This window comes from Petaurus breviceps, unplaced genomic scaffold, assembly GCF_028583685.1.
Source record: "Petaurus breviceps papuanus isolate PSGF00001 unplaced genomic scaffold, PetGlider_PUasm1.0 151, whole genome shotgun sequence".
Classification (NCBI taxonomy): Eukaryota; Metazoa; Chordata; class Mammalia; order Diprotodontia; family Petauridae; genus Petaurus; species Petaurus breviceps.
In genome coordinates this window covers 34,860,255-34,886,352 of record NW_027185712.1, presented here as the reverse complement: position 1 = coordinate 34,886,352, position 26,098 = coordinate 34,860,255, and the positions used below count along the sequence as shown (strand labels likewise).

Sequence of the window (26,098 nt, the reverse complement as noted above, 5' to 3'; positions counted from 1 at the left end):
TGTAGTGGAAGTCTGTGACTCAAGAGTGTTGAGTATGGGGGTGGCCAGGGGGCGCAGTGAGTAAGAGCACCGGCCCCAGTGTCAGGATGACCTGGGTATCGAATTTGGGCTCCGATACTTAGCACCACACCCAGAAATAACTGGTCTTGTAACCTTGAGCAAGTTACTTAACCCCAATTGCTTTAAAAAAAAAAAAAAGAGTGTTGAGTATGAGAGACAGAGAGAAGACCAGTCTGTAACAGGACATATCTATCTATATGGCCGTGATGTTGTGAGTTCTAAATTTCCAACTTCCTATGAGGATTTCTATGGTTGTCTGTGCAGTTTGTCTTGTCTTAAACGCCCAAAGGTCAGCTTCCATGCCTTCCTTGAAGACTTGAAGAAAGCCAGAGAAATCAGGAGGAGTAGATGAGAAGGGAGAATGCACCAAGCATAGGGGACATCCTGTGAAAACACTCAAACGGAGGGGCGGCTAGGTGGTGCAGCAAATAGAGCCCTGGCCCTGGAGTCAGGAGGACCTGAGTTTAAATCCATCCTCAGACACTTAACAAAAAAACTAGCCTTGTGACCTTGGTCAAGTCACTTAACCCCAATTGTTCCCACCTCCTGCCAAAAAAAAAAAAAAAGAAAATACTCAAACTGAGAACTGTCATGTACTATTCAAGAAACAGCAAGAAGACCAGTATCATGGGACTGTAGAATAGGGAAGTAGATTCTGGGTCTGCTGATCTTCACTCTCCCATATTCTGTCTCTCTCTCAGGCTGCAATTACTTGGCTTATTGTCTTTTGGTTTGCTTTAGCTATCTTCATGGCTTAGTTTCTCTTCTTTCATTGATGCCTTTGCTAGGCTTCTAGTATCCCCAAGATCAGGGTGGTCTAATAACAGTCCTAAATCCATTGAAGTGGTATAAGGTCCCCTAAACAGAGGTTTCAAACTCCCAGCAAAACTCCGAAGACTTGGAAACCAGATTAAAGAGGAATGGGGAAAAGTTGAACAAAAACAAAAATACAACATAATGTTAATTTGTGATTTTCTAAGTCAGTATGTGGCCTGCAGGGATCAGCTTCTAATTGAGTTTGACACCACTGCTCTAGAAGACCTCTAAAAGTCTACAAAAAGAGTGGGATAAGGTAATAGGGATATCTACCAGCACCCCAGTATATTGGGCTAGTTCTTTTTCCTTAAAAGTTACTGAATATAAGAATACAAGTCATTCTCCAACTGATAGTCAAAGGACATGAACAGGCAGTTTTCAGAGAAAGAAAGTAAAGCTATCTACAGTCATACAAGAAAAATGTCACTATTGACTACATATGAGAAATGCATATCAGAACAACTCTTAGGTACCACATCACACCTGTCAGATTGGCTAACATGACAAAAGAGAAAAATTATAAATGCTGGAGAAGATGTGGGATAATAGGAACACTAATATGGCCAAAGAGCTATAAAAATGTGCATACCTTTTGGCCCTGCAATAGCACTTCTAGGGCTGTATACCAAAGAGATCATACAAATGGAAAAAGAACCCACATGTAAAAAATATTTATAGCAGCTCTTTTTGTGGTGGTCAAGAACTGGAAATTGAGGGGATGCCCATCAATTAGGTAATGGCTGAACAAATTGTGATACATGAATGTAATGGAATACAAAAGTACTATGCTATAAGAAATGAGGATCAGATGGATTTCATAATAACCTGGAAAGACTTACATGAACTGATGCTGAGTGAGGGGAGCAGAACCAGGAGAAAATTGTACACAGTTACAGCTACACTGTATGATGACTTAACTTTTATAGACTTGGCTCTTCTCAGTAATGCAAGGTTCTAAGACAACTCCAAAAAGCTCATGATGGAAAATTCTATCTACATCCAGAGAAAGAACTGTGGAGTCTGAATGCAAATCAAAGCATACTATTTGCTCTCTCTCTTTTTTGTTTTGTTTCTTCTTTCTTGTGATTCATTCCATTGGTTATAATTCTTTGCAATATGACTAATGTGAAAATATGTTTAATGTGAATGTATATGAAGAGCCTATATCAGATTGAATGCGGTCTTGGGGAGGAGAGTAGGGAGGCAAGCGGAGAAAATTTGGAACTCAAAAGCTTGTGGAACTGAATGTTGTATGTGAAAAATGAACAAATTTTTTTTTAAGTTACTGAAAATATTTTTGAGATTTACTTAACCAGGGAAGGAAAGGCTGCTAACATCACCCCTTGATCTCTAAGAGAAAAACCAGGAAGAGCACAAATTCCTCTATGATGTTTGTCCTGGGCAAAAACTCAGAGAGAGGAGCTGTCTGCACCTGAATCATGGCGTCCTTGCTAAATATCCTTCCCCTGCCATGGCTAAGTAAATCATTTTTGTAAATTGTTCAATGGGCTAGAAGTGGCTCATTTTATTCCAATCACAAATGGAAAATATTAGGGCTTTTGTCAGTCCTGTCCTGCAATACAGACACAAAGCAATGACTGATGTTTCCTTTATAACCTACAAACTGACTCTGAAGACAACTCTAAACAAATTCTTCAAGTGTTTTAAGTATTTTGAGCAAACAGGTAAAAGTCTAAACTTAATGAGTGTAAGCCTTAGCCACAGCAGAGGATTAAAGAGCTGAAGGTTTACAAAGTGCTTTACATGAATTAGTCATGTTGGCCTGGTGTAATGGCTATAGGAATCTGAAGATCTTCCCTAGCCCTTGGCCCCTTGATAGGCTTAAGTAACTCTGCTGATATACTCTGCCCCCCTAATAGGCTGAATGTGGTCACATGTGGGAGGCTTGTTTTTCAGGAATGCCCATACCTTGCTACTTTGTGATTGGGCAGTGAGTCTAGAGGGCTGTGACATTCTCTGACCCAGGAGAAGGCTATATATATCCTGATGTGAGGTTTTTCTTTGGGGCTCTCATTGGGAAGAGTTGTGTGATTTGGCCACATGAGACTCTAAGCAGTCATTAAGCCCCCCAGCTTTGAAAACCCAGATGTTGGTGCTTCCCTCTCTGGTAACTAACTAGGTATGGATGTAATGGTCAGACAGCTGGAAGCCCTGTCAGCTGAAATGTGTTATTTTCGGTTGTAACTTCTGTTTGTATTCTCTGAAGTTCAGAGTGCTGACTTTTTCCCTTGCACTAGGAAAATGATATATGTTTGATTGATTAAAGTAACATTGTTAACCAATTTTGAGTTGCTTTCCTTTAGAAAAGCAGATCTAAGAACCTGTGCTAGCAGCCATCCTGGGCACGCTAGGGTGCTTGCTGCTATACCTGGGTCCTCCCTATCTTGCCTAAGGCAGGAAGTCCAGCAGATACTTGAGCCCAACCTTACTCCAGGATCAACAGGGAAACTTTGACCTATTCTGTGTCCAATCTGGGATGATTTACTCATCTTAGACAGCCTGGCTCCTCCCCATTCAACATACTAAGGGCCCACTATATTGGTGCTAGACTTACTGCAAAAGATACCTTACTAGTTTTAGATCAACTGTATCCAGAGTTTCCTAACTCAAGTGATGCATCATTCTCAGCCTCCCCTCATCGCATGGATTAAATGCACACACTACAAGCAGAAGCAGCTCTACATTCATTATTGTCTTTGAACCTTGGAACAATTCTGTGAAATAGTATCATTTATTATTCTTCCCATTTTACAGGTGAGGAAACAAGGTTCATGGTACCAAAACTTATGTCAAGAGATGGGATTTGGGAGCAGAAACAGGATTTCCATACAGCTCCAGCTTCTACCTCCTCCAATTCATGTAAAAAATGGCTCCAGACAAACTTTGAAGCTACAGAACCGATAAAATGACACAGAGAAGCTAACCTCCCACTGAGGACAGCCTGAAAGGCCGGCAGGAAGCAGCCAGATCAGCACTCTGGGAGCCAAGCCCAGCCCTGCGCAAGCCTGAGGTTTTAGCTGGAGGGACTTCAGATCACCAGCAGCTGTGGCAGTTTCCAAAATTATCAACCCATAGATGATAAGGACAAAATGAAAGTTCGGTGCAGTGTGAACTTTGGGACCTGGGGATTCGGGAGTGTGATCAGGCCTTTGACCCTGGAGCGCGAAGCAGCTGAGGCTCCAAGGCCCTGCAGCTCCAGCCACGTGGCTGCTTCAGAGTTCCTGGTCTGCAGATTGTAGGGGGACCAAGTAACCAGTCTGAGGGGTAATCGCTCTTCCTTTAACCTGCTTGAATCTGCATTGCTGTCTATGGTGGAGGTCCTGGGGTGCATGAAGAGTTTGCCAGAGCATGTGGAGGCTTCAGAGAGTGCACCCAACTAATAGCTCTAGCAGCTGTGAAAACACCAGCGTTTGGTATGAAGCTCCTTTGTCTGGTAGCAGAGTTCTACTGTGGCAAAAGGCTCAAAAGTCAAGTAATTAAATGGCAACATGAGGAAGCAAAGCAAACAGAGCAATCCAATTTTACACAAGCTTCTAAGAAAAATACAAGCTGGTTACAGGTCATAGAGGACTTTAAGAAGGATTTTGAAAACCAAATAAGAGAAGTGGAGGAAAAACTGGGAAGAGAAATGAGAATGATGCAAGACAATTATGAAATAAGTCAACAACCTGACTGAAGAAAACAACACCATAAAAAATAGACTAACTCAGATGGCAAAAGAGGCTCAAAAAGGCAATGAGGAGAGGAATGCCTTAAAAAGTCGAATTTGCCAGATGGAAAAAGAATCTCAAAACCTCACTGAAGAGAACAATTCCTTCAGAATTCAATTGGAGCAAATGGAAGCTAGTGACTTTATGAGAAATCAAGATACTATTGATCAGATCCAAACAAATGAAAAAAATAGAAGGCAATGTGAAATATCTCACTGGGAAAACCACTGACCTGGAAAACAGATACAGGAGAGATTATTTAAAAATTACTGGGATACCTGAAAGCCATGATCAAAAAAAGAACCTAGAAATCATCCTTCAAGAACTTCTCAAGGAAGATTGCCCTGATGTTTTAGAACCAGAGGACAAAATAGAGGTTGAAAGAATTCTCCAGAGAAAGAACTAGAAAGAACTAAATTTATATCCAGGTGGAAGCAAAATACCTGATCTTTTTTGTTCTCTTATTTGATTTTATGTCCTCTATATAATTTTTCATCCCAGCTGGTACAATCCATCCTTATAACCTGACCATTGTATAATGTGAAAGTATCTACAGATCCTATACTTGATTATAAGACGCCATGGGGGGGAAGGGAGGGAGGGGGACAAAATGTGAAATTCAAGGAATTGTGGAATTGAATCCTGTAAATTAAAAGGAAACAAACAAATTAATAAATTAAAGAATTAATAAAAAAAAGATAAATGCAAAAAAAAAAAAAAAGAATCCACCAATCACCTCCTGAAAAAGATCTCAAAAAGAAAACTCCTAGGAATATTATAGGCAGGTTCCAGAGTTCCCAGATGAAGGAGAAAATATTCCAAGCAGCCAGGAAGAAACAATTTGAATATTGTGGAAACACAATCAGGATAACACAGGATCTGGAAGCTTCTACACTGAGGACTAAAGGGCTTGGAATGATATTCTGGAGGTCAAAGGAGCTGGGATTAAAACCAAGAATCACTTACCCAGCAAAACTGAGTATCATGTTTCAGGGGAAAATATGGTCAATTCAGTGGAACAGAGGACTTTCAAGCATTCTTGATGAAAAAACCAGAGTTGAATAGAAAATCTGACATTCAGATACAAGAAGCAAGAGAAGCATGAGAAGGTAAACAGGGAAAAGAAATCATAAAGAACTTATCAAAGTTAAACTACTTATATTCCTACATGGAAAAACGATAATTGTAACTTACGAAACTTTTCTCAGTATAAGAATAGTTGAAAGGAATAGAAATGTATATATATGTATACATACGTATATATGTCTATATAGGAGGGTATATGGGTGTATGAATACATGTGTGAGTGTGTGTATATATGTGTGCAGGTATACATAGATGGCACAGGACCAACTGAATAGGAAGGGATGATACTTAAAAGGTGAAATTAAGAGGTGAGAGAGGAATATAAAGAGAGGAGATGGGGAGAGACATAATGGGGTAAACTATCTCATATAGAAGAGGCAAGAGGAAATTGTTACAATGGAGGGGAAGAACAGGAACACAAAAGGGAATGAGTCATATATATATGTATATTTATACATACATATATATGTCTATACAGGAGGGTATATGGGAGTATGAATATATATGTCAGTGTGTGTATATATGTATACAGGTATACATAGATAGAGGGCACAGGACCAATTTAATGGGAACGGATAATACTTAAAAAGTGAAATTAAGAGGTGAGAGAGGAATATAATGAGAGGAGATGGGGAGAGACAGAATGGGGTAAATTACTGCATATAGAAGAGGCAAGGGATAACTGTTACAATGGAGGGGAAGAACAGGAAACTAAAAGGGAATGAGTCAACCTTACTATCATTGAATTTGGCTTAGAAAGGGAATGACATACACACTAAATAGGTTATCTCACCCTACAGGAGAGTAGAGGGGAAGGGGAAGAGAAGGGGGATAATGGAAGGGAGGGCAGGTTCGGGGGGGAAGTTGGAAGCACCCACTTTTGAAAAGGGACAGGATCAAAGTGGAGAATAGAACAAGTGGGGGGTGGGATAGGACAGAGAGAAATATAGTCAGTCTTTCACAATATATCCAGTATGGAAATGTTATGCATAGTTACACATATACAACCTATATTGAATTGCTTATTTTCCCAGTGAAGGTGGGTGACAAAGGAGGAAGGGAAAGAATCTGGAATCCAAAGTTTTAAAATCAAATGTTACATATTATTATTATTAATATATACATATACCTAAAAATGTATATACATATTATTATCATTATTATTATTATTATCATTTTACATGTAACTGGGAAATGAAATATATAGGCACTGGGGCATAGAGATCCATCCTGCCCTACTGAAAAGTTGGAGGGGGGATGGGGTAAGATATGGGAGAGAGCAGATTGGGGGAGGGGATATTCAGTGGGATCACTGTTTTGGGGTGGTGGGTAGGGAAAAAAATACATAAAATTTAAAAAATTTAAAGAATAGCAGAATAATAATAACATTATATAATAATATTATGTAATATTATATAAATAAAATTTATATAAAACTTTAAAAAAATAAGATGGGATTTGAAGCAAGGCCTTCCCATTTTAAAGTCTAGTACTCTCTCTACCATGCCACAGTACCTAGAATTTCCAGTTAGATATTACCCATAATAATGAAATGAAAAGCAAAGCCTTACCTGCCTGTGCAGCCGTAATTAATGCTGTATTCCCCTCGTTGTCCTGCCAGTTTACATCGATATGAGGGCACTCTGCTAAGGCTACTACAATATCCACAAAACCTTGGTAGCAGGCAACAATAAGGCCAGTCTATAAATTAAAAAGACAGAATTGGGTCAGAGGTGGCAGATTCTTCATAATTGTTTTACATCAACATTATTCTCTCTCCCCCATTAACTATACCCTCCAAACGCTCTAAAAATCATGGCGATACAGAAACCAGTAACATGCTGAAGATTTAGTCTCAGTCATATAAACTTGCAGATTAGGTAAGATCACTATAGAGAACAGAAAATGAAATATGTATAAAAGTCATGTAAAAAATACAAATAGATACAGCAAGGTTCCCAACAAGTCTGATAATACTTAAGTCTCTGGACCATTATGACCAAAAAAAAAAAAAAAAGAGAGAGAGAGAGAGACAGAAAGGAAAAGGTTATCGTAGGCAGCCTCAGGACTCTGGAAAAGATGAGGTAAGGAGATTTTTCTCTAACGTTAAATATGTAAAATGCCAGAAGTTTGCTTGAAGAACCTTCAAACTTCTGAATGCTAGCAGGAACCAGCATATGCTAGCAATCATTTCCCACTAATATTTTCAACAACAACAACAACAACAACAACAACAAAAAAGTGGTGTCATCAGAAACCATTTTGCTTGAAATACTTACTAGTAGCAAGCAATATGCCCATCTCTTTCTGGAAAAAATTCCCAGCCACCATGATTTCCTAACCTCCCACTATAACAATTATCTATTTCCCTGTCAATAATTCTCCTTTGCACCTCTGCCCAATAGAGCAAGCCTTTGGTTAAGTTATAAGTAATTTAAGTAAGCTAAGTAGAATAACTTTAAATAAATTAAGTAGAATATCTCCTTACCACAAAAATTCTGAGGACATGCAATATATAGATAAGCATATTCTGTCAGGGAAAAGTGTTTTAGTCAAAATGAATTTGATTTGGAGCTAATAGTTCCTTAGGCCTATTCAGTGGGGAAGTGAATCTTAAACAGAAATTTTAAAAATACTGTTTGCTCAAGTCTGTTCAAGAATCTCTAATAGCTCTCAAACACCTCTAGTATAAAATAGAAATACTCATTTGGCATTTACAGCCCTTCACTATCTGTCTCCAGTCTACCTTTCTAGGCTTATTAACTTTTGCCCAGTCTCCCTTTACATTCACTACATTCCAACCAAACCTATTCTTCCTTGAATATAACATTCCATCTTACTCCTTCCTCCTCCATGCCTGTGCAAGGGTCCCTCATTGTCAGGAAGCACTCTCCCCACCCCCTTACCTATGGTCATTCAGAATGCCTAGATCCCTTCAAAGTTCAGTCAAAGTCCCACCACCTCAGATAAAAGCTTTTATTGGATTTCTCCAACTACAAAAGCACCCTCCCAAAGTCTGTGATTTTACATATGTATGTAAGCTTCTTGAGATGGAGATGGAAAGGCAGGCCAGCCCCTTCCAGTTCTCCTTTCCTAGATCACCCTGTAACTGTGGGTGTTCATCTGGTTTCCGTCCTGGGGCCTCTTCTCCTCTCCCTCTATACTACTTCACTTGGTGATTTCATCAGCTTTCATATATTTAATTATCATCCCTATGCTGATGATTCTCAAATCTACAGATCCTGCCCCAAAATCTCTGCTGAAGTCAAATCTTATATCTCTAACTGCCTTGCAGACATCTCAGACTGGATGTCCAGTAGAGATCTTAAATTCCCTGAGCACAAAATGGAACTCATTTTCTTTCTCCCTAAATCCTCCCTTCACCTCCTACCTTCCCTATTACTGTAGAGGGCAAATTTCATTCTCCCAGTCCCTCGGGTTCACAACCAGGAAGTCATTCTGAACTCCTCACTCTCTCTTATTCCATATATCTAGTGAGTTACGGTGCCTGTCAATTTCACAAATGAGCTATTCCCTCTCTTCCATTTGTCTCCACTTCCACCACTCTAATGCTGGCCCTTATCACCTCACACCTGGACTACTGAAATACTCTGCTGGTGAGTCTGCCTACCTTCAGTCTCTCCTCCTGTCAATCCATCATTCAGTCACTAAACTGATTTTCCTAAAGTCCAGATACAATAACATGTTATTCCCCCTATTCAATAAAACTCAAGTGGCTCCTTATGGCCTCCAGCATCAAAACAGAACAAAATGTTTTATTTAGCATTTAAAGTCCTTCATACCCTAGGCCCCCCTGACCTATGCAATTTTCTTACACCTTACTCCCCCCACCATATATTCTCTGATCCAGTGACACTGGACTCCTGGCTGTTCCACTCTATCCCTCAGCTCTCAGCATTCTGGCTGACTGTTTCCTATGCCTAGAACATCCTCCCCTCATCTGATCTGCCTATGGACCTACCTCCCTGGCTTCCTTTAAGTTCCACCCAAAATACCATCTTGTAATAGAATTCTTCACCAAGCCCTTAATTCCAATACCTTCTCTCTGTTAATTATTTTCTATTTATCTTGCATATAGCTTGCTTTGTATATATGTGTTTGCAAGCAATCTTCCCTGCTAAGATTGTAAACTCGCTGAGGGCAGGGACTTTCTTTTGTCTCTCTCTTTTTTTTTTTTGCATACCTAGCACTTATCACAGTGCCTGGCACGCTGCAGGCACTTAATGTTTAATGATTGGTTTTTTTAAGGGTATTCTTTGTTCATCTAGAACAGGACTTGAGAAATAAGTATTAAACAAAATCAATAATTAATCAAAAAGGATTTATCAAGTTATCTACTATGTGCCAGGCACTGTTGCTTTGTATAGAGGATACAAATAACCATTAGCTATAAGGCATTTATAGCCTAACAAGGGAGACAAAAAGGGCATATGACACAGAACAAAGGCAGTCACTGGAAAAAACAGCAAAGTTGTTGGATAAATGGAAAGACTCTGGAACACTCCTTAGCCAAATGAGAAAGTGAAACTAACTCTACACCTGCTAAAGTGATGAATCCCACAAAGCATACCAAAACCAAAAGGAACAAGGTTATTTTTAGGCAGCTAGTTGTTATGATCCTTCTTCCACAAGAAATTTGTGGAAAGTTGTGGCTGTGTGTGCTTCCTTGACTCCACAGAATAAATATAGGCATTTCCATAAATTATTAATCAGAAGCTAGAGTCATAAATAAAAGCTGAAAATTTTATGGGAAAAGTTTTATGGGAACAGCTATGTCTTTTATTCATTAAACCACACTCAGAACCTAACAGTATCATACTCAGAAAAAAACATAATAGATAAGAGGAATGAATAGTGAACTTTCCTTGCCAAAGGAGTGGAAAATGGGTCGAGTTGAAACAAGGGATTGAGAAGTCATAGCTGCCACTGGTCCAAGAGAGACCATTCATTCATAAAACACACCATGTAGGATGCCAAAGGGGACTGGGTGACCTATAGCTCTTACTGACTTTGCTGTAAGTGCTTTATGTGATAAGCATGAGACTATTCTACATAGGGAGGCCAGGGTATAAGCCCAGATCACCCCCCACCTAGCTTAATAGTGTTCTTTGTTGTCAAGCAGACATATAGTAAGTGCCTACTAATTTCCAGGTACTGTTTAGACTCTGGAAATATACAGAAGAAAAAGGAAAAAAAAGACCATCCCTGCTCTCAAGTAGCTTATTCCCATCAGGGGAAATAACATGCATGTAAGTAAATCCAAAGTGATTTCAGGGGGATACTAATAGTGGGAAGAATGTGGAAAGGCCAAATAAATCATCTCATCATAGATCTAAAGTCAGAAGGGTCCTCTTCTAGGTCAACTCCTTCATTTGACAAATGAAGGAACTAAGGACCAGGGAAGTTAACTAAGGCAAGCTGTAAATCCATGTCTTCTGGTTCCAGAGTCAATTATCTTTCCACTGAACCATCATACTGCCTCCCAAAAAATAACTTTGTTAAGCAACAATAAAGGACTGATCAAAACACTGATACTTTATAGCTGCTGCTTCAGATGGGCATATGAAGTCACAAGTACCTTTCATATATACATATATGTATACGTTATATAATATATGCAATATATATATTTGTTGTTCCATTGTTTCAGGCATGTCCTATTCTTCATGACCCCATTTGGGATTTTCCTGGCAAAGATAATGAAATGATTTGCCATTTCCTTCTCTAGCTCATTTTGGAGGTGAGAAAACTGAGACAAACAGGGTTAAGTGACTTGCCCAGAGTCTCACACCTCATGTCTGAGGCCAGATTTGAACTCAGGAAGGTGTCTTCCTTACTTCCTTACTTCAGGACTGGCACTCTATCCAATAAACCACCTCTAGTATAGGTGTCCTATATTTTTAAAAATAATTAAATTTTTATTATTAATTTATTATTAAATTTAAACTATTAAATTCTAAAATTAATGTTTAATTATTTAAAAAATAATTTATTAATTACTAAAATGATCTATAATAGAAGAGTCAGTAATAACTGATTTGGAAGTGTAAGGATCCTCTATAGTTATACATGCAGATATGCCTTAGGGACAGACTAACAATTTGAACTCTAGAACACAGTCCTAAAGTTAGCCACCAATACAGTGCTACAAAGCTAATTCTTTAAAAATGTGGTTTTCTGGTTTCTCAGATCACAATGGAATAGAAGCAGCAACCAGAAGTGGGCATTCTGACAAAAGTAGAAGCTTCAGAACAAAAAGAAAAGAAAGAAAATCTAAAAAAGCAGATCTGAATTAATCTTGATAAAGATATTGAATTGTGAAAATAAAATAGAATCGTGTTTCTTATACTCCATTTAAGAAGACAAGAACATGTAATAATACATGTTAGAATTTCTGGAACAGTTAAGCTACAAGAAAAATGTGTCCTGATGACCTGAAAACTATAATCACTGCTGACTCAGTTTTTGATACTCAACTTTCTCAGCTGCCTCTCCCCTGTGACTGGAGGGTTGGAGGGTGGGACAGTCAACTCCTTTTTAGAGAGGGCTCTGAACTTTATCAGAACTTTCCAAGTAAACTCTCCCTTCACCATTAGCAACTCTGTTTAGTTTTGAATGCTGGGAATAGCATGCTCCTGATTCCAGGTAACCCTGGTAGCCTGCCACTCCTCTTTCCACTTTTAGCTTCTTATGTACTGTCTTCCCTCATTAGATTGTAAGCTCCTTGAAGGCATGGACTGTCTTTTTTTCTTAGCTGCATGTCCAGCACTTTCACAGTAGGTGTTTAATAAATGTTTGTTGAATGGAGGGGAAGAACCGGAAGGCAAAAGGGAATGGGTCAACCTTATTCTCATTGAATTTGGCTCAGGGAGGGAATGACGTACACACTAAATAGGGTATCTCACCCTACAGGAGAGTGGGAGGAAGAGGATGAGAGGGGGGATGATGGAAGAGAGGGCAGGCTGGGGGGGAGGGAAGTTGGAAGCACCCACTTTTGAAAAGGGACAAGATCAAAGTAGAGAATAGAACAAGTGGGAGGTGGGATAGGAGGGAAGGAAATATAGTCAGTCTTCTACAATATATCTACTATGGTAATGTTTTACATAGCTACACATGTACAACCTACACTGAATTGCTTATCTTCTCAGTAAGGGTGGGTGACAAGGGAGGAAGGGAATGAATCTGGAATTCAAAGTTTTAAAATCAAATGTTTAAATATATATATATATATATATATATACACTATTATTAATACTATTTTACATGTAATTGGGAAATAAGATATACAGGCACTGGGGCACAGAGATCCACCATGCCCTACTGGAAAAGTCAAAGGGGGTATGGGAGGAAGGGGGTATGGGAGAAGATATGGGAGAGAGCAGATTAGAGGAGGGGATATCCTGTGGGGCCTCTGTTTGGGGGAGGTGAGTAGGGGAAAAAGGGGGAGAAAATTTGTAACTCAAAATCTGGCAGAAACGAATGATGTAAATCAGAAGTTAATAAAGCATTTGAAAAAAAATGTTCAATCAAATTAAAAATGAAAGGGTCAACTTTATCTGAAAAACTACTGGTATAGAACATTTCAATCCCTGCAACACCTAGGGAAATAGGATGGAAGGCTTTTCACACACAAAAAAAAGAAACATTAATGCTACCACAGTTGCATTTTGGAATTCCAACTCTGTGTCATGGCATGATGCTTCCCAAGTATCACTGAAGTATAGTATCACTGAAACCCAATACGTATCCCTATGGACTAAACACAATTCCTACAACTCTGTAACTTGATGACCTTTCTTAATTTTCACTCCAATAGTGAAAATCACAACCTGATTGACACTAGTAGTTAATGGCCATTGAGTTAAAACCTCTATTGGTGTTTAGGGCTAAAGAGGTTGCTGATTTTTGGTTTAAGAACCTAACTCTAGATGCATTCTATTAGGGTCTATCCTGAATTAATGCTATAGTTTCCAGAAGAATGAGGCTGTAGTATTACAATATCCTTGTTAGGTCAGACTACATCTGGAGTTCTTTGGTTAGTTCTGCCATATTTTAGGAAAGATATTGAAAAGCTTGAAACATACCCCAAAAAGTTAATATTAATGAGGGGTGGGATCAAAACTATCCTGTAAGATAGATTGAAGGAAAAATTATCTGGAAGAAAAATTAGGGAAGTGATGTTAGCAGCCTTTAACTTTTTGAAGCGCTGTATCATGAAAGAGGAGCTAGAATTATTCTGCCTGAAACAATGGGTGTCATTTACGGAAAGACAGATAAGAGCTCAATAGGAGTAAAAAATTTCTAAGAATTACACCTGATCAGAAATGAATGGGCTACCTCTGGACATATTGATTTCCCCATTTTTGGAAGTACTCAATTAGAGTACTCAATTACTCAAGGCTAAAAGGTATAGCAAACATATTGGATGACAGAATCATTATCTGAAAAGGCTCAAGTATAGCAATGAATCCAATACTGGGGATTTTTCAGAGTTTTTTTGGGGGGGTATTTTTGGTAAATCAACTTCACTTGTATAAGATTAGGGAGGTATAGATCTGTAGCCGTTCATGTGAAAAAGATGTGGGTTTTTGAACTGACTGAAAATTTAACATGATTTGACATAATGCCCTGGAGTAGCCCAGAAAAGCTAACGCCATCTTAAGCTGAATTAAGATTGGTAAAGTGTCAAGAAAGAGGGAAATGATGGTCCTACTCAACACCTACCTCTCCAGCTTTTCAGCTCCCTTTTCTGTGTAAACTCTTTTAGGTCAGGGACTATCTTTCTTTTTTGCTTGTATTTGTAACCCAGAGCTCACAGGCACAGTTCATGGAACCGAGTAAACACTTAACAAATGCTTGTTGCCTTGCTAAGATGAACATATTTCAAGGATGTTTTGGAAGGAATTCTTATAATTAGATCTTAAATACCCCTTAAATATAAAATTCTTTGATAATTTAGAAAGAAAAAAAATTAGAGCCATATTCACAAAATAAGGCTTAGAGTGAAAGTTTTTAATGATTCACTACTCCACAAATAAGTACATTTATATGCCTTAAGTTATTCAGATTTGTGAATTGGGTAAACCTAAACTAGACTCCGGTGTGAGAAATGTTCCCCAGTCACTTGAGATTCATTTAAATTTAGGATCATTGATTAGGTCAGAAGCAAAGAATACAAAATTATTCGTTTAGGTCAACAATCTCAAGGGAATAATTTGCTTTTGAGCTTCAAACATCTCTAAGGCATTTAAAAAAAAACAAAACAAACGATCTATGATGTTCATTAAAGAGATACCAGATCACTCTTTTATAACTAGAACCACAGTGAGGTAATTTATTTATTCACTTATAAGCAGCATTTAATTATACTAGAAGGCTGAAAGAGCACTCTTAGATTTTTAAAAGGTCTGATTTCTTCAAGGCAAACTTTAAAGGGCAGCAAAATTCTACAGAGTAAACTGCAATTTCTAACAATACATTTGATAGTATAAGCACATGTATACATGTCTGTGAATGGAATTTTACTTTTTATTTGCTCATACAAAAATTTATGAAGTCATCCCCCAGTTGTCTCTTAATTTTCCTCCAATATATCAGATAAGGGGAAGAAAAGCATTCATTGCAAAGCAAGGCTATATAAAGGTCAGTTCTCTAGTTAGAGTGGCTAGAGAAAAACGTAAATAATGATTACACAAATTTTTCACATCACACTCTCCTCTCCAAGAATTAATGTTACAACCAGTAATATAACAACATTAATGTGATAAAATATGCAATAACATACATGCAGATGCTGAATAGAAACATAAGATCTCAGACAGACTACGCACAAAGATCAAAAGATATAGTCTTAAGTTGTTTTGTATTAAATTAATAAACTAGGAAATAAGAAAACAAAAAAAAAAAATCCCTCCATGGAACAACCCAAAGCTTAAAAGTCTTAAGAGGGAATCTCTACCAGATAAAATATAAATTCAGTCAAAGTCTGAATTCAAGGGAACAAATATCACATTACATCTTTGAATACTTCCCTTGGGAAATGTAGATTTATTTCTATTAAAATATTTATGCTTTGTAACACATTTTGATTGTTGCAATTGATGGTTTGCCAGAAAGTGATTTACTTTTAAATACACAACTTCAAAATTTTTTTCTGCATTTCAAATGGAATGACATAATATTTATTACTTTAAAGCCAAATTGCTTTCTTCTGTCATAATTTCATGATGAAAAAGCAACAGGGCAAGATTCAGAGAAATTAGGATCATAAAGACAAAAATAGCTTTGAAGAGCTAAAAGGAATCCTGGAGATTATTAATCCAAGCTTGTCATCTTTTTATTGTTTTCATTTTAAAGTTCATTGGTATGTTTTGTTTTAAAGACATTACCAAATTACTATGTGTTTTTCTGTAACAAAATAAAATAATTAAGCAAAAAAAGACAGTGGCCTATTCTGAAAGTGCATACATCTGTCACACTCCCCAGCCTCTCTATTTTAAAACACAATTTCTTTGTAATTAACAAAAATCTATTTTCTCTCCCTCCATTGGAAAAAGAGGAGGGGACCCAAAATTCCTTTAAACAAACATGCATAGTCAAGCAAAACAAATTCCTTCACTGGCTGTATATAAAAACATGGGTACCCATTCTATACCCAGAATCCATCACCTCTCTGTCAGGACATGGATAGCATGTTTCATCACTCTTCTGGTCATTGTATCAATCATAATTTTTACAGCATTCAAAGTTGTTTATCTTTACAATGCTGTTTGTTACTGTATAAATTGTTTGCTTGCTTCTGCTCATTCCATTCTTCGTCAATCTTTACAATTCATCAAAATTATTCATTTTTATACTGATATTATAGTATAAATTCTTTTGATTCTTATCCTTTCACTCTGCATAAGTTCATGTAAGCTTTTTCATGTCTCTTTGAAATCTATTTCCTCATGTCTTTTTCTTTTTTTGGCTTTTTGTAGCGGGGAAGGCAGGGCAATTGGGGTTAAGTGACTTGCCCAAGGTCATAAGGCTAGTAAGTGTTAGGTGTCTGAGGCCAAATTTGAACTCAGATCCTCCTAACTCCAGGGCCAGTACTCTATTTACTGTACCACCTAGATGCCCCTATTTCCTCATTTCTTACAGCACCATAGCACTCCATTACATTTATATACCACAATTTATTAAGCCATTCTTCAACTGATGAGTATTCCTTCAATTTCTAGATGGTTTTTTTTTTTTGCCAGCACCAAAAATGCTACCATAAGTATTTTTCATTTTCCTATTTCTTTGCTCTCTTTTGGGTATATATCTGCAATGGTATAGCTGGATAAAAGGACATACTTGGTAATGTTTTGTGTATAATTTCAAATTGTTTTCCATAATGACTGTATTCATTCACTGGTCCACCAACAGTGTTATCAATGCTTCCCCCACCAACAGCCCTCTCTAACACTTATTTTCCTTTGTAGTCATATTTGCCAATATGAATGAGGAAGAACCTCAAAATTGCTTTAATTTGCATTTCTCTAATTAATAGTAACTTGATAGATTTAAAAAGTACCTGTTCATATCTTATGACCAATTGGGGAGTGGGGTACTTATTCTTGTAAATTTGAATCATTTCCGTATATATCTTGAAAGTGACAGTTTTATCAGAGAAAACTGCTACAAAGAGTATTTTTCCAGTTAATTGTTTCCCTTTTAATCTTGTCATTTTTCAGAGTAGAAACCCGAAGCCCAGAAAAATTAAGAGACTTGCCTACATTTAAACATACAGCAGCAAAGATAAGGCTGGAAACAAACTCATTACCCTTTCCAAAGTTCATTCTACAGGCCAGTTCTAAGGTCAATTTTTCAAAATAACTGTAACATAATGCCAAAGTACCCTACTAGCCCAATAATTAGACTGCTTTGACTTTTCCCCTCCTTCCCTAGAAAAGTTGCAAAATTTTGCCAGGTTATACTTTGGAAGGGAATATAATTCTGTGAGAAAAACATTGGGTTTGGAATCAGAGGACGCGGGTTTAAATTCCATTTCTTCATGACTTCCAATAATTAACCTCTTTGGACTTCAATGTCTTCATCTATAACATAAGGGGTTGGACTATAACTCGAAGGTCCTTTCTAGCTCTCTATCTTATGACTCAAGAGATCCTTCCTCAGTTCTCTCAGAATCTTGATTTTCACCTTAAATTCTACCACTACCTCCTAACAAGAGGTCTTTCCTAACCTTCTTCAACTTCCCTTCCCCACCCCCTTGAAACCACTGCTGAGGGACAGACAGATCCTAAAGAAAATGGAGAACAGAGTTTTAAGGACAGAAGATCTTGAGCTGTCCATGACTGTCAGTTACTGTAAACCCCACTAGGACAAGTGAGCTGGAAAAAAAGATATTTCTATCAGTTTCCCCTTCCTCATCCAATTTCTTTTATCTACAGTCTGTAATCCAAAAGGTGGGTAGAAACATCTCTTTCTCTTACTCTTTTCCTTGAGTCTTGGGGGTCAGCAATCCCACCAAGGATCCTACAGATGGCTGGAGGTAAACTCTGTATAAGAGTGAGTGCTTATTCTATTTCCTTTCACTTAACACAAGGCAGAATAAACTTTGTGACCACAATATGGCAACACCAAATCCATGGAAGTGGGGAGAGTAAGAAGAGGAATGAACTGAAATAGCAGGGACCAGGAGGAACACAGACTCCTAAGCTACAGACCACAGATTTTATGTTTTAATATTTTGAGTAGTAGTTCATTTCATCCTCAGTTTCCTCAGGATTGTTGAGAGCAGCAAATGAAATATTTGTAAAACGCTTAGTAAAGTGCCTGGTGCATAGTAAGCACTATATAAATGTTAGATATTGTTATTATCCTCCAGATTAAATTAATCCCAGACCCAGTCAACAAAGGTTAAACCAAATCACTTAGTACAGCTGCAATTCTAAATCTGTGGAGAAAGGAAGGATAGCAAGGCTAAGTATCCTCTGGTTTCCAAAAGGGATACTGCAACATCATAAAAAGCTATCTCATGCATGTGCCAAAAACAAAAACAAAAAAACACCCCCAACTCAAGAGGCCATGAGGTTGATCATTCAAACAGATGAGATCTGCTTGAACTGAGGTTACACGTATAAAAAGAGTAAGCCTAGAGGCATCAAATCTGAGGAAATTCTCTCTATGTTATTTTGAGGATGCCAAGGCCCAGAGTTCAGTCTGGCTTGGCCTCCAAAACTGCTTTGATTTTTATACCTATCAGTATTACATTTTCCAGAGACTGTTCTTCCTGATATTTAGATTTTCTTGACTTTGGCAGGGTCCACTCTGACATGCAGCACCTTAGAGGGTATCATCTATCTTTAGGCCCCAAACTTTAGGATGGTGTATCATCTATGTCTATATGTAGTTATGAATATCAGAATAAGTAACCATAAATAAACCAAGCATTTGAAAGTTAAAGGACAATGAAAATATTCTTCCATCTCTTTCTATTCAACAAAAAAGGACCAGTCTTGGTAAGTCATTAATATAATTTTGCCCTTTAGTGAAATTGGCACTATCACAAATGCCCTCAGAGAATCCCAGAGTTGGAAAAGATCTGAGAAGTCATCTGGTCTAAGCTGGGGATGCATAGAAATTTTCTCTACAACACCCATGAGAAGTAGTTATCTAAGCCTTTTCTCCCACTAGAGATAGAAAGTTCACTATCTTTTAAAACAAACTATTCCACTTTTCAACAGCTATAGCTAGTATAAGTTTTTTCCTTATAGTAAGCTAAAATATACCATTTTTTCCAATTCTTACCCTCTGAGGATAAAGAGAAAATTCTAATTTTTTCCATAACATTTCTTCAAATAAATGAATAAATAAGATTTTTCCCCTAAATTCCAACCCTAAAGATGAAAATGTAGAGATTAAAATTCACATCTTCCTTCTTTTCCCTCTCACTATTCTTAACTGGTTGACTTCAATCAAAATCTAGAACATACAAATGATCTATCCTTGCATCTGGGACAAGATGATGAAACCTGGAACTCTGAGCCAAACTGCAGAAAATGATTTTGCAGAAAATTGCAAAAACAAAACCTGTGAAGGGAGACTAATAATCACTCCCTGCAAGGTCTTGTCCTGTTCTAAGTCATTCACAACTACTACCTCAGGGCTGCCTTAGGATCTTGAAAACTTCCTTAAGACCACTATTTTCTAAACCTAAAGTCATCCATACTGAATTAGGACCCATATTAAACCCCCCCATTTATTGGGTTACCCTTCATTCCTTTCATGAACAATCGGTAAGGAAAAAAGAAAAAACACTTTTTGTCCTGATTCATTCAATTATATGAATGACTGGGTGCTCACAGACTAAGCCTTTTTCAGGAAAACAGAACTAACTTTTTTTCTTCACCTATTTTCAGACTCCATGCCTGTCACCAAAACTTCTTTTAAATACTATTACTCTATCTTCAACATTGTGTTCTTGATCTGAATTACTTAGATACATTATTTATATTTTAAATGCTTAATAACAGAATACCTTACCAATCAAACTACCCCTTACAACCCATCATACATACTGTGCAATCCAATGACAATAACTGCCTTGCTGTTCCTTGCACAAGACGCTCCACTATCCAATTGTGGGGCATTTTTGTTGGCCATTTCCCACTCCTGGAATGTCCCCTCTATTCATTTCTGTTTCTTGCCTCCCTAGGCTTCAGTTAAATCCCATCTTCTGAGGCTATCTCAAGTTTATCTAACATATATCTTATTTGTACAGTCATTTGAATGTTGTATGTTGCATGTTCTTTAAGGGCAGAAACTGTTTGGCTTTTCTTTTGTGTCCCCAATTCTCAGACCAATAATGAGCACATAGTAAGGGCTTAACTAGCTGTTGATCAGTGAGTCAGGAGGTTTAACATTACTGATCACCCCCTCCCTCCTAGATGTTCTTTTCTCAAATGACTTCATGAGCCTGTTTTCTCCTGGTTTTCCTGTACTATCAGTCTGACCATACCTCTTCAGGCTCCTTTGCTGAAGGATCATACATATCTTGTTCCCCTTGATGTATGGATCACTACAACTCTGTTTTATGTCTTCTCTTTTCACTTTATAACTCTTTTTTCAGTGATCTCATTAGCTCCCATGGGTTTGTCATTTCTCAACATATGACTTTCAACTCTGTACCAAGGGTTGCAAAAGTCAGGTTTCAAACTATTAAATCTTAACAGATCTTGGGAACCCCTATATAGCTAGCCCTAATCTCTATCACATCACCAACTGCTTGTACACAGTTATATCTAGATTCCTTGGAAACAAATTCAGTATGTCCAAAACAATTCATTACCTTCCATCCTCTACCAAACTTCCCTATTCCTGCTGAGGGTGCCCCAATTCTTCTGTTCACTGAGGTTTATGACATCAGAATTGTGTTTGATCCTTACCATTCTTGAACCTACCACCCCAACTCTTAAAATTTACCTATTTCTCTCTCAATAACATTCCTTTGTACCTCCAGAACAAAGGATAACAAGAGATTAATAAATATTAGTTACTCCACAACAAACATGATGAATACAAAGAGGCATAGAATTACAAGAACTGATTCAAAGTAAGAAATATGAAACCTTTTACAAAGGGGGGGGGGGACACAAGTGTGGAACAATGTATATAAAATCAAATTTCTTAAATTTGCTGGGGGGTTTTTTCTCTTCCTCTTGTTTTTTTTTTTCTTTTCAAAAAAATTCTTCTAAGGGATGGCTTTCTGGGAAAGTAGGAGGAAGAAGAGGGAAGGGAAAAAGATACAGGGAAAATTTAAGTGATGTCAAAGCAAAAGATACCAAAACAAATCTATTTTTAAATATACTGCTGAATGGAGTCTATAAAGGATGACTGCCTTTCTTCCTACCCTCATTTCCAGAGAGAGAATAATATTACAAGTGGTTAAGAAAAACCTCATAAAAAAATAAAACTCAATCTGTCCCTTTTGCTAATAAACCATATTCCCTCTAGTATATTCAAGGGCTTTTATGCATTCAGATTTTTCAATGACTCAATGATTATATTTTCAGTTCATTCCCCAGGAAAATAATTCATGGATGGAAGAACATTTCAAGTTTAAACATGTTCAACCTTTCCTTCATTTAATTTTATCCCATTACCCATAGTCATCAACTTGAGATGGCATAAAATGAAAAATAATTAATAGCATTTCCCAGAGCCACAGCAAAATTGTGACAGTCAGGCAGCTGGTGTAGGGGAGTTAGGAAAGATAAGAAAAAGTAAATGGCTTAGGGGACAGAGGATTTAAGATATCAGTACCAAAAAATGGAAACTAGAACCTCACTGTCAATATCATCTGTAAATATTCTACACAACAGTTATTCAAGGCATGTGGGAGACACCCTCAAATAACAACATTATCAATGCTAATAATGGAGTAAGAAGAAAGATCTTTATCTGCTTCTCTTGTCTAGTCAAATAAGTGTGAATTCTCAGAGCCAAAACTAACTAAAACTGCACCCAGGGCAAATCACAGAAAGTACTTGATGTAATCATTTTGATTACCTAAAACTAGAAAGCTTCCACACAGAGAGAAGTAATGCATCTAGGATAAGAAAGGAAGCTTAGTCAAATGGGAGAAAAAAAGTCTATCAAATTTCTTTGATAAGGGTTTGGTATCCAAGATATGTAGACAATTAGCAGAGATACATAATACCAAAAGCCATTTCCCAAACAAAGAGGTGGTCAAAAGAATGAACAAACAGTTCTCAAACGAAAGGCAATCTATTAACAAATATATGCCCTACCTATTAGTTCATCCAAAACAACAAAAAAGACTACCATTCTTCAGATTGTTTATTTGAAAGGACTGGACAATGTAAAAGATTTTTTGTAACAAGTTAGTGTATTTTCTTCATCCTTTATGATCACTGTGTACACTTGACTAAAGGGAGTAGGAAATGGCTTATTTTTGCCGCATTAAATTAGACTGAGGAACTGCATATTTTTTAGAAAATCTAAGCACTAAAAAAAAAGTGTTGGGTTATATAACAAACAGAACTTCTTTCAAGTCTAAGTTTATTCTGATGGTAAACAAGAGAGATTAATACACCCATAAGATAAAACAGAATTAAGAAAAATATTCACATGTACAATTTCCTTCAGGATTTTAAAAACCAAACCTATTATTAAGCTAAAGAAAAAAATGACATTCCATTAGAAAACAAACTGAATGCACAATGCATGTCAATATGTATCTTATCTTTGTATTAGATTCAGTCAAGAAAAAAAGAATATATTTGAACAAAACATGGAACTAGCAGTTGGGTAAACAAAAAGAAGTAGGCAAAACATTACTTAGTTGCCTGTTTCTTATAACTAAGAATCCTCCCCCTAAAAATTATATAAGCTCTGTAAACATGAAACATTCTTTCAACCATGCTGAATGAGTTGTCCAGTCAATTCAACCTAAATAAACAGTCTACTGGGAGATTTTTAAACCACTGTTTATTCTGTGGAACAGACTGATTTTACAAAAGTGATCATTATTTTAAAAAGTCAAAACACTGCTACAATCTTTTTGTATAAATAAAAAAAATCAAATGTGATCTGTACTACTACATTACATAGCACCAACTAGAGTAAAACTATTTAAAATATTTTATTTTTCCCATTTATATATGAACAAATTCCATGAATAAACTTAACTGTTTCTCAAACCTTTTGGTCTCAACACCCTTTTACCCTCTTAAAAATTAAGGACCTTAAAGAAGTTTAGATATTATACCTATCAATATTTACAATATTAGAAATTAAAACAGATAAATTTTAAACTATCTATTCATTCAAAATAAGTCCCATTACATGTTAACATAAATAACCTTTTCATTAAAAATAACTATTCTCCAAAACAAAAAAAATAATGTTATTTTATACATCTTTTTAATGTCTGGCATAAGAGAAGAGAGTTGAATTTTTTGTTCTGCTTCTGCAATAAACCAATCTGTTGTTTGGACTCCTCCATAATGCTTTCAAATACTCCTACCCCATGTTTCCAGAAGCCTCATCATTAGCAACCTCATCCATCTTGCAAGATCAGCTTTGGTACTCACTTCCCAAGTAACCTCTTTATCCTCTCTTTGGAAATACAGAGGCTAGAACTCCTCCAAGAACCTCCATTTAAGGAGGTTTCCAGGCTAGTCATCTTTACATTCTCACAGTTTCAACTAGTTTGAACTTTATCATCAACCCTCCCCCACCTTTCTTTACCGCCCTCTTCAGCTTCCTTTTGTGTAGTATTTTTCCACTATTAGACTGAAAGCTCCTTGAGGGCAGGAACTGTCTTATCTTTTTAGTATGACCTTAACTTTAAAAGGCCATGGTCTCCCACTGCATCCAGCGCCATCTCCAGTCACCCTGATCTATAGTTTATCATTGGACCCAAATGGCTCCAGAAGACAAAGTGAAGCTGGTGACTTTGCACAGCTGGCCCTCACTTAAATCCAATTCACTTGCAAGTTGTAGCAAAACCTTCCTGATGCCATGGTCCTCTTCTAGAATGAAGGGACAAACAACAATCCCCAAAGCTTTATCAGAGTCCCTGACAAATACCAAGTGCTTGACAATGTTTGTTGACATTGACTCACTGGTAGAAGAAAATAAAGAAAATTCAGATCCACACAGATATGTAGTTAAAAAAGGAAGAATTGTTTTAATAAGAAAATAATGTCTTAGTATTACTATGAAATTAGTTTTTACCTCACTGACCCCCTGAAAGGTTTAGAACAAAACAGAAAATGTTTACATATATATTTAAACACAATTCATGATGAAGCTTCTTAGGGAAAAAGTTTCACAGTTTGGATGATGAATTATGAGACAAAATTAGAAATGTTGCCTGATCATTTTTCTGTACCCATGTGCTTTCTTCAAGCTTCACCTTTCTTACTGTTAAGCAATGATGCCATTTTTACATGCTTAACTTTGTTCTTATCATCAATTTCACATAAGGTCACTGTCATCTGTCCTGACCAAATCTGTGGCTATTTGCTATATTTGAAAAGAAAAAGAAAAAAAATTTTTCATACTTCTCTAAAATACTGAAACTATCTAATAATTTGTTCTGTCTTTTTCCCTCAGACCTTCTGACTTCAGTTTTTAATAAAAGGGAAATTATGAGAGACAGGAAAATAATAAATGCTTTGGAAATAAAAACAGTCTGTCTGGTTGATAAAATTCTTTAGTGGCAAAGAATAGCCCAAAGAATTAACACACTCAGGTCTAAACTCTCTACAAACTACAAATCTACAAAGATTTTGTCTGGGGAAATTCTATTTCCAAACCAACTGTTCCAAATGTTTGACTCATTAGTGAAATTAAATCAAGTTTTACATTAACAATAATAGTAAGGTTGACAAGACAGCACCAATAACTAGTAGACAAATATCAGTGAGATCATGTTCTACTATCAAGCAGTGAAACAGAATAGGATGCTGAATTTGAAAGTCCAGAAGACCTATTGATGTTTGAATCCTGCCTCAAATACTGCAATTAATAAGTCTTTAAACTTTCTGAGACTCAGTTACCTCAGATGTAAAATGGGATTAATAATAATACCAATTTCACAGGGTTTTGAGGGACAAGTGAGATTGTATATATAAAATACTTTGCAAACTTTCTAAAACTATAAATGTAAGTTATTATTCCCCCCAGATAACTATGTAAAATATATTTGAAACTCAGCTGTATTACTCAAACAAGTACAAAGGACTTGCCCAACTATATACCAATAAAACTGACACTCTAAATGAAGTGGATGAGTATTTGCAAAAACATAAATTGCCCAGATTAACAGAATATGAAATAGAACACTTAAATAATTCTATCTTAGAAAAAAAAAGAAATTGAATAAGCCATAAATGAGCTCCCTAAGAAAAAATCCTCAGGAATAGCTGGATTTACAACCAAATTCTACCAAACATTTAAAGAAAAAATAATTACAATATAATAAAATGAAAAAAAAAATAGGTAAAGGAATCCTATCAAATTCCTTTTATGACAAATATGATCTTGATGCCTCAAACAGGGAAAGTCAAGGCAACGAAAGAAAATTATGGAGTAGATTCCCTACTGAATATTGACACGAAAATTTTAAATAAAATATTAAGGAGATTATAACAATAAATCACAAATATCATATACTATGACTAAGATGGATTTATAACAGAAATGTAGGGCTGGTTCAGTATTAGGAAAATATAACCGACCATTATCAATAACAAAAACAGAAAAAAATATAATTGTTTCAATAGACGATCTTGACAAAATATAACTCATTCCTGTTTAACACACACACACACACACACACACACACACACACACACACACACACA

The 26,098-nt window shown here is 36.7% G+C and overlaps 1 protein-coding gene across 1 annotated transcript in view; it reads right to left on the bottom strand.

The window, feature by feature from the left end:
* Positions 1 to 26,098, bottom strand: part of ANKRD33B (ankyrin repeat domain 33B) — a 123,916-nt gene that overhangs the window by 39,397 nt on the left and 58,421 nt on the right. The window contains exon 2 of the mRNA XM_069077152.1: positions 7,265 to 7,394. Within this exon, the coding sequence (XP_068933253.1) occupies positions 7,265 to 7,394 (130 nt within the window). The remainder of the gene's footprint in view (positions 1 to 7,264; positions 7,395 to 26,098) is intronic.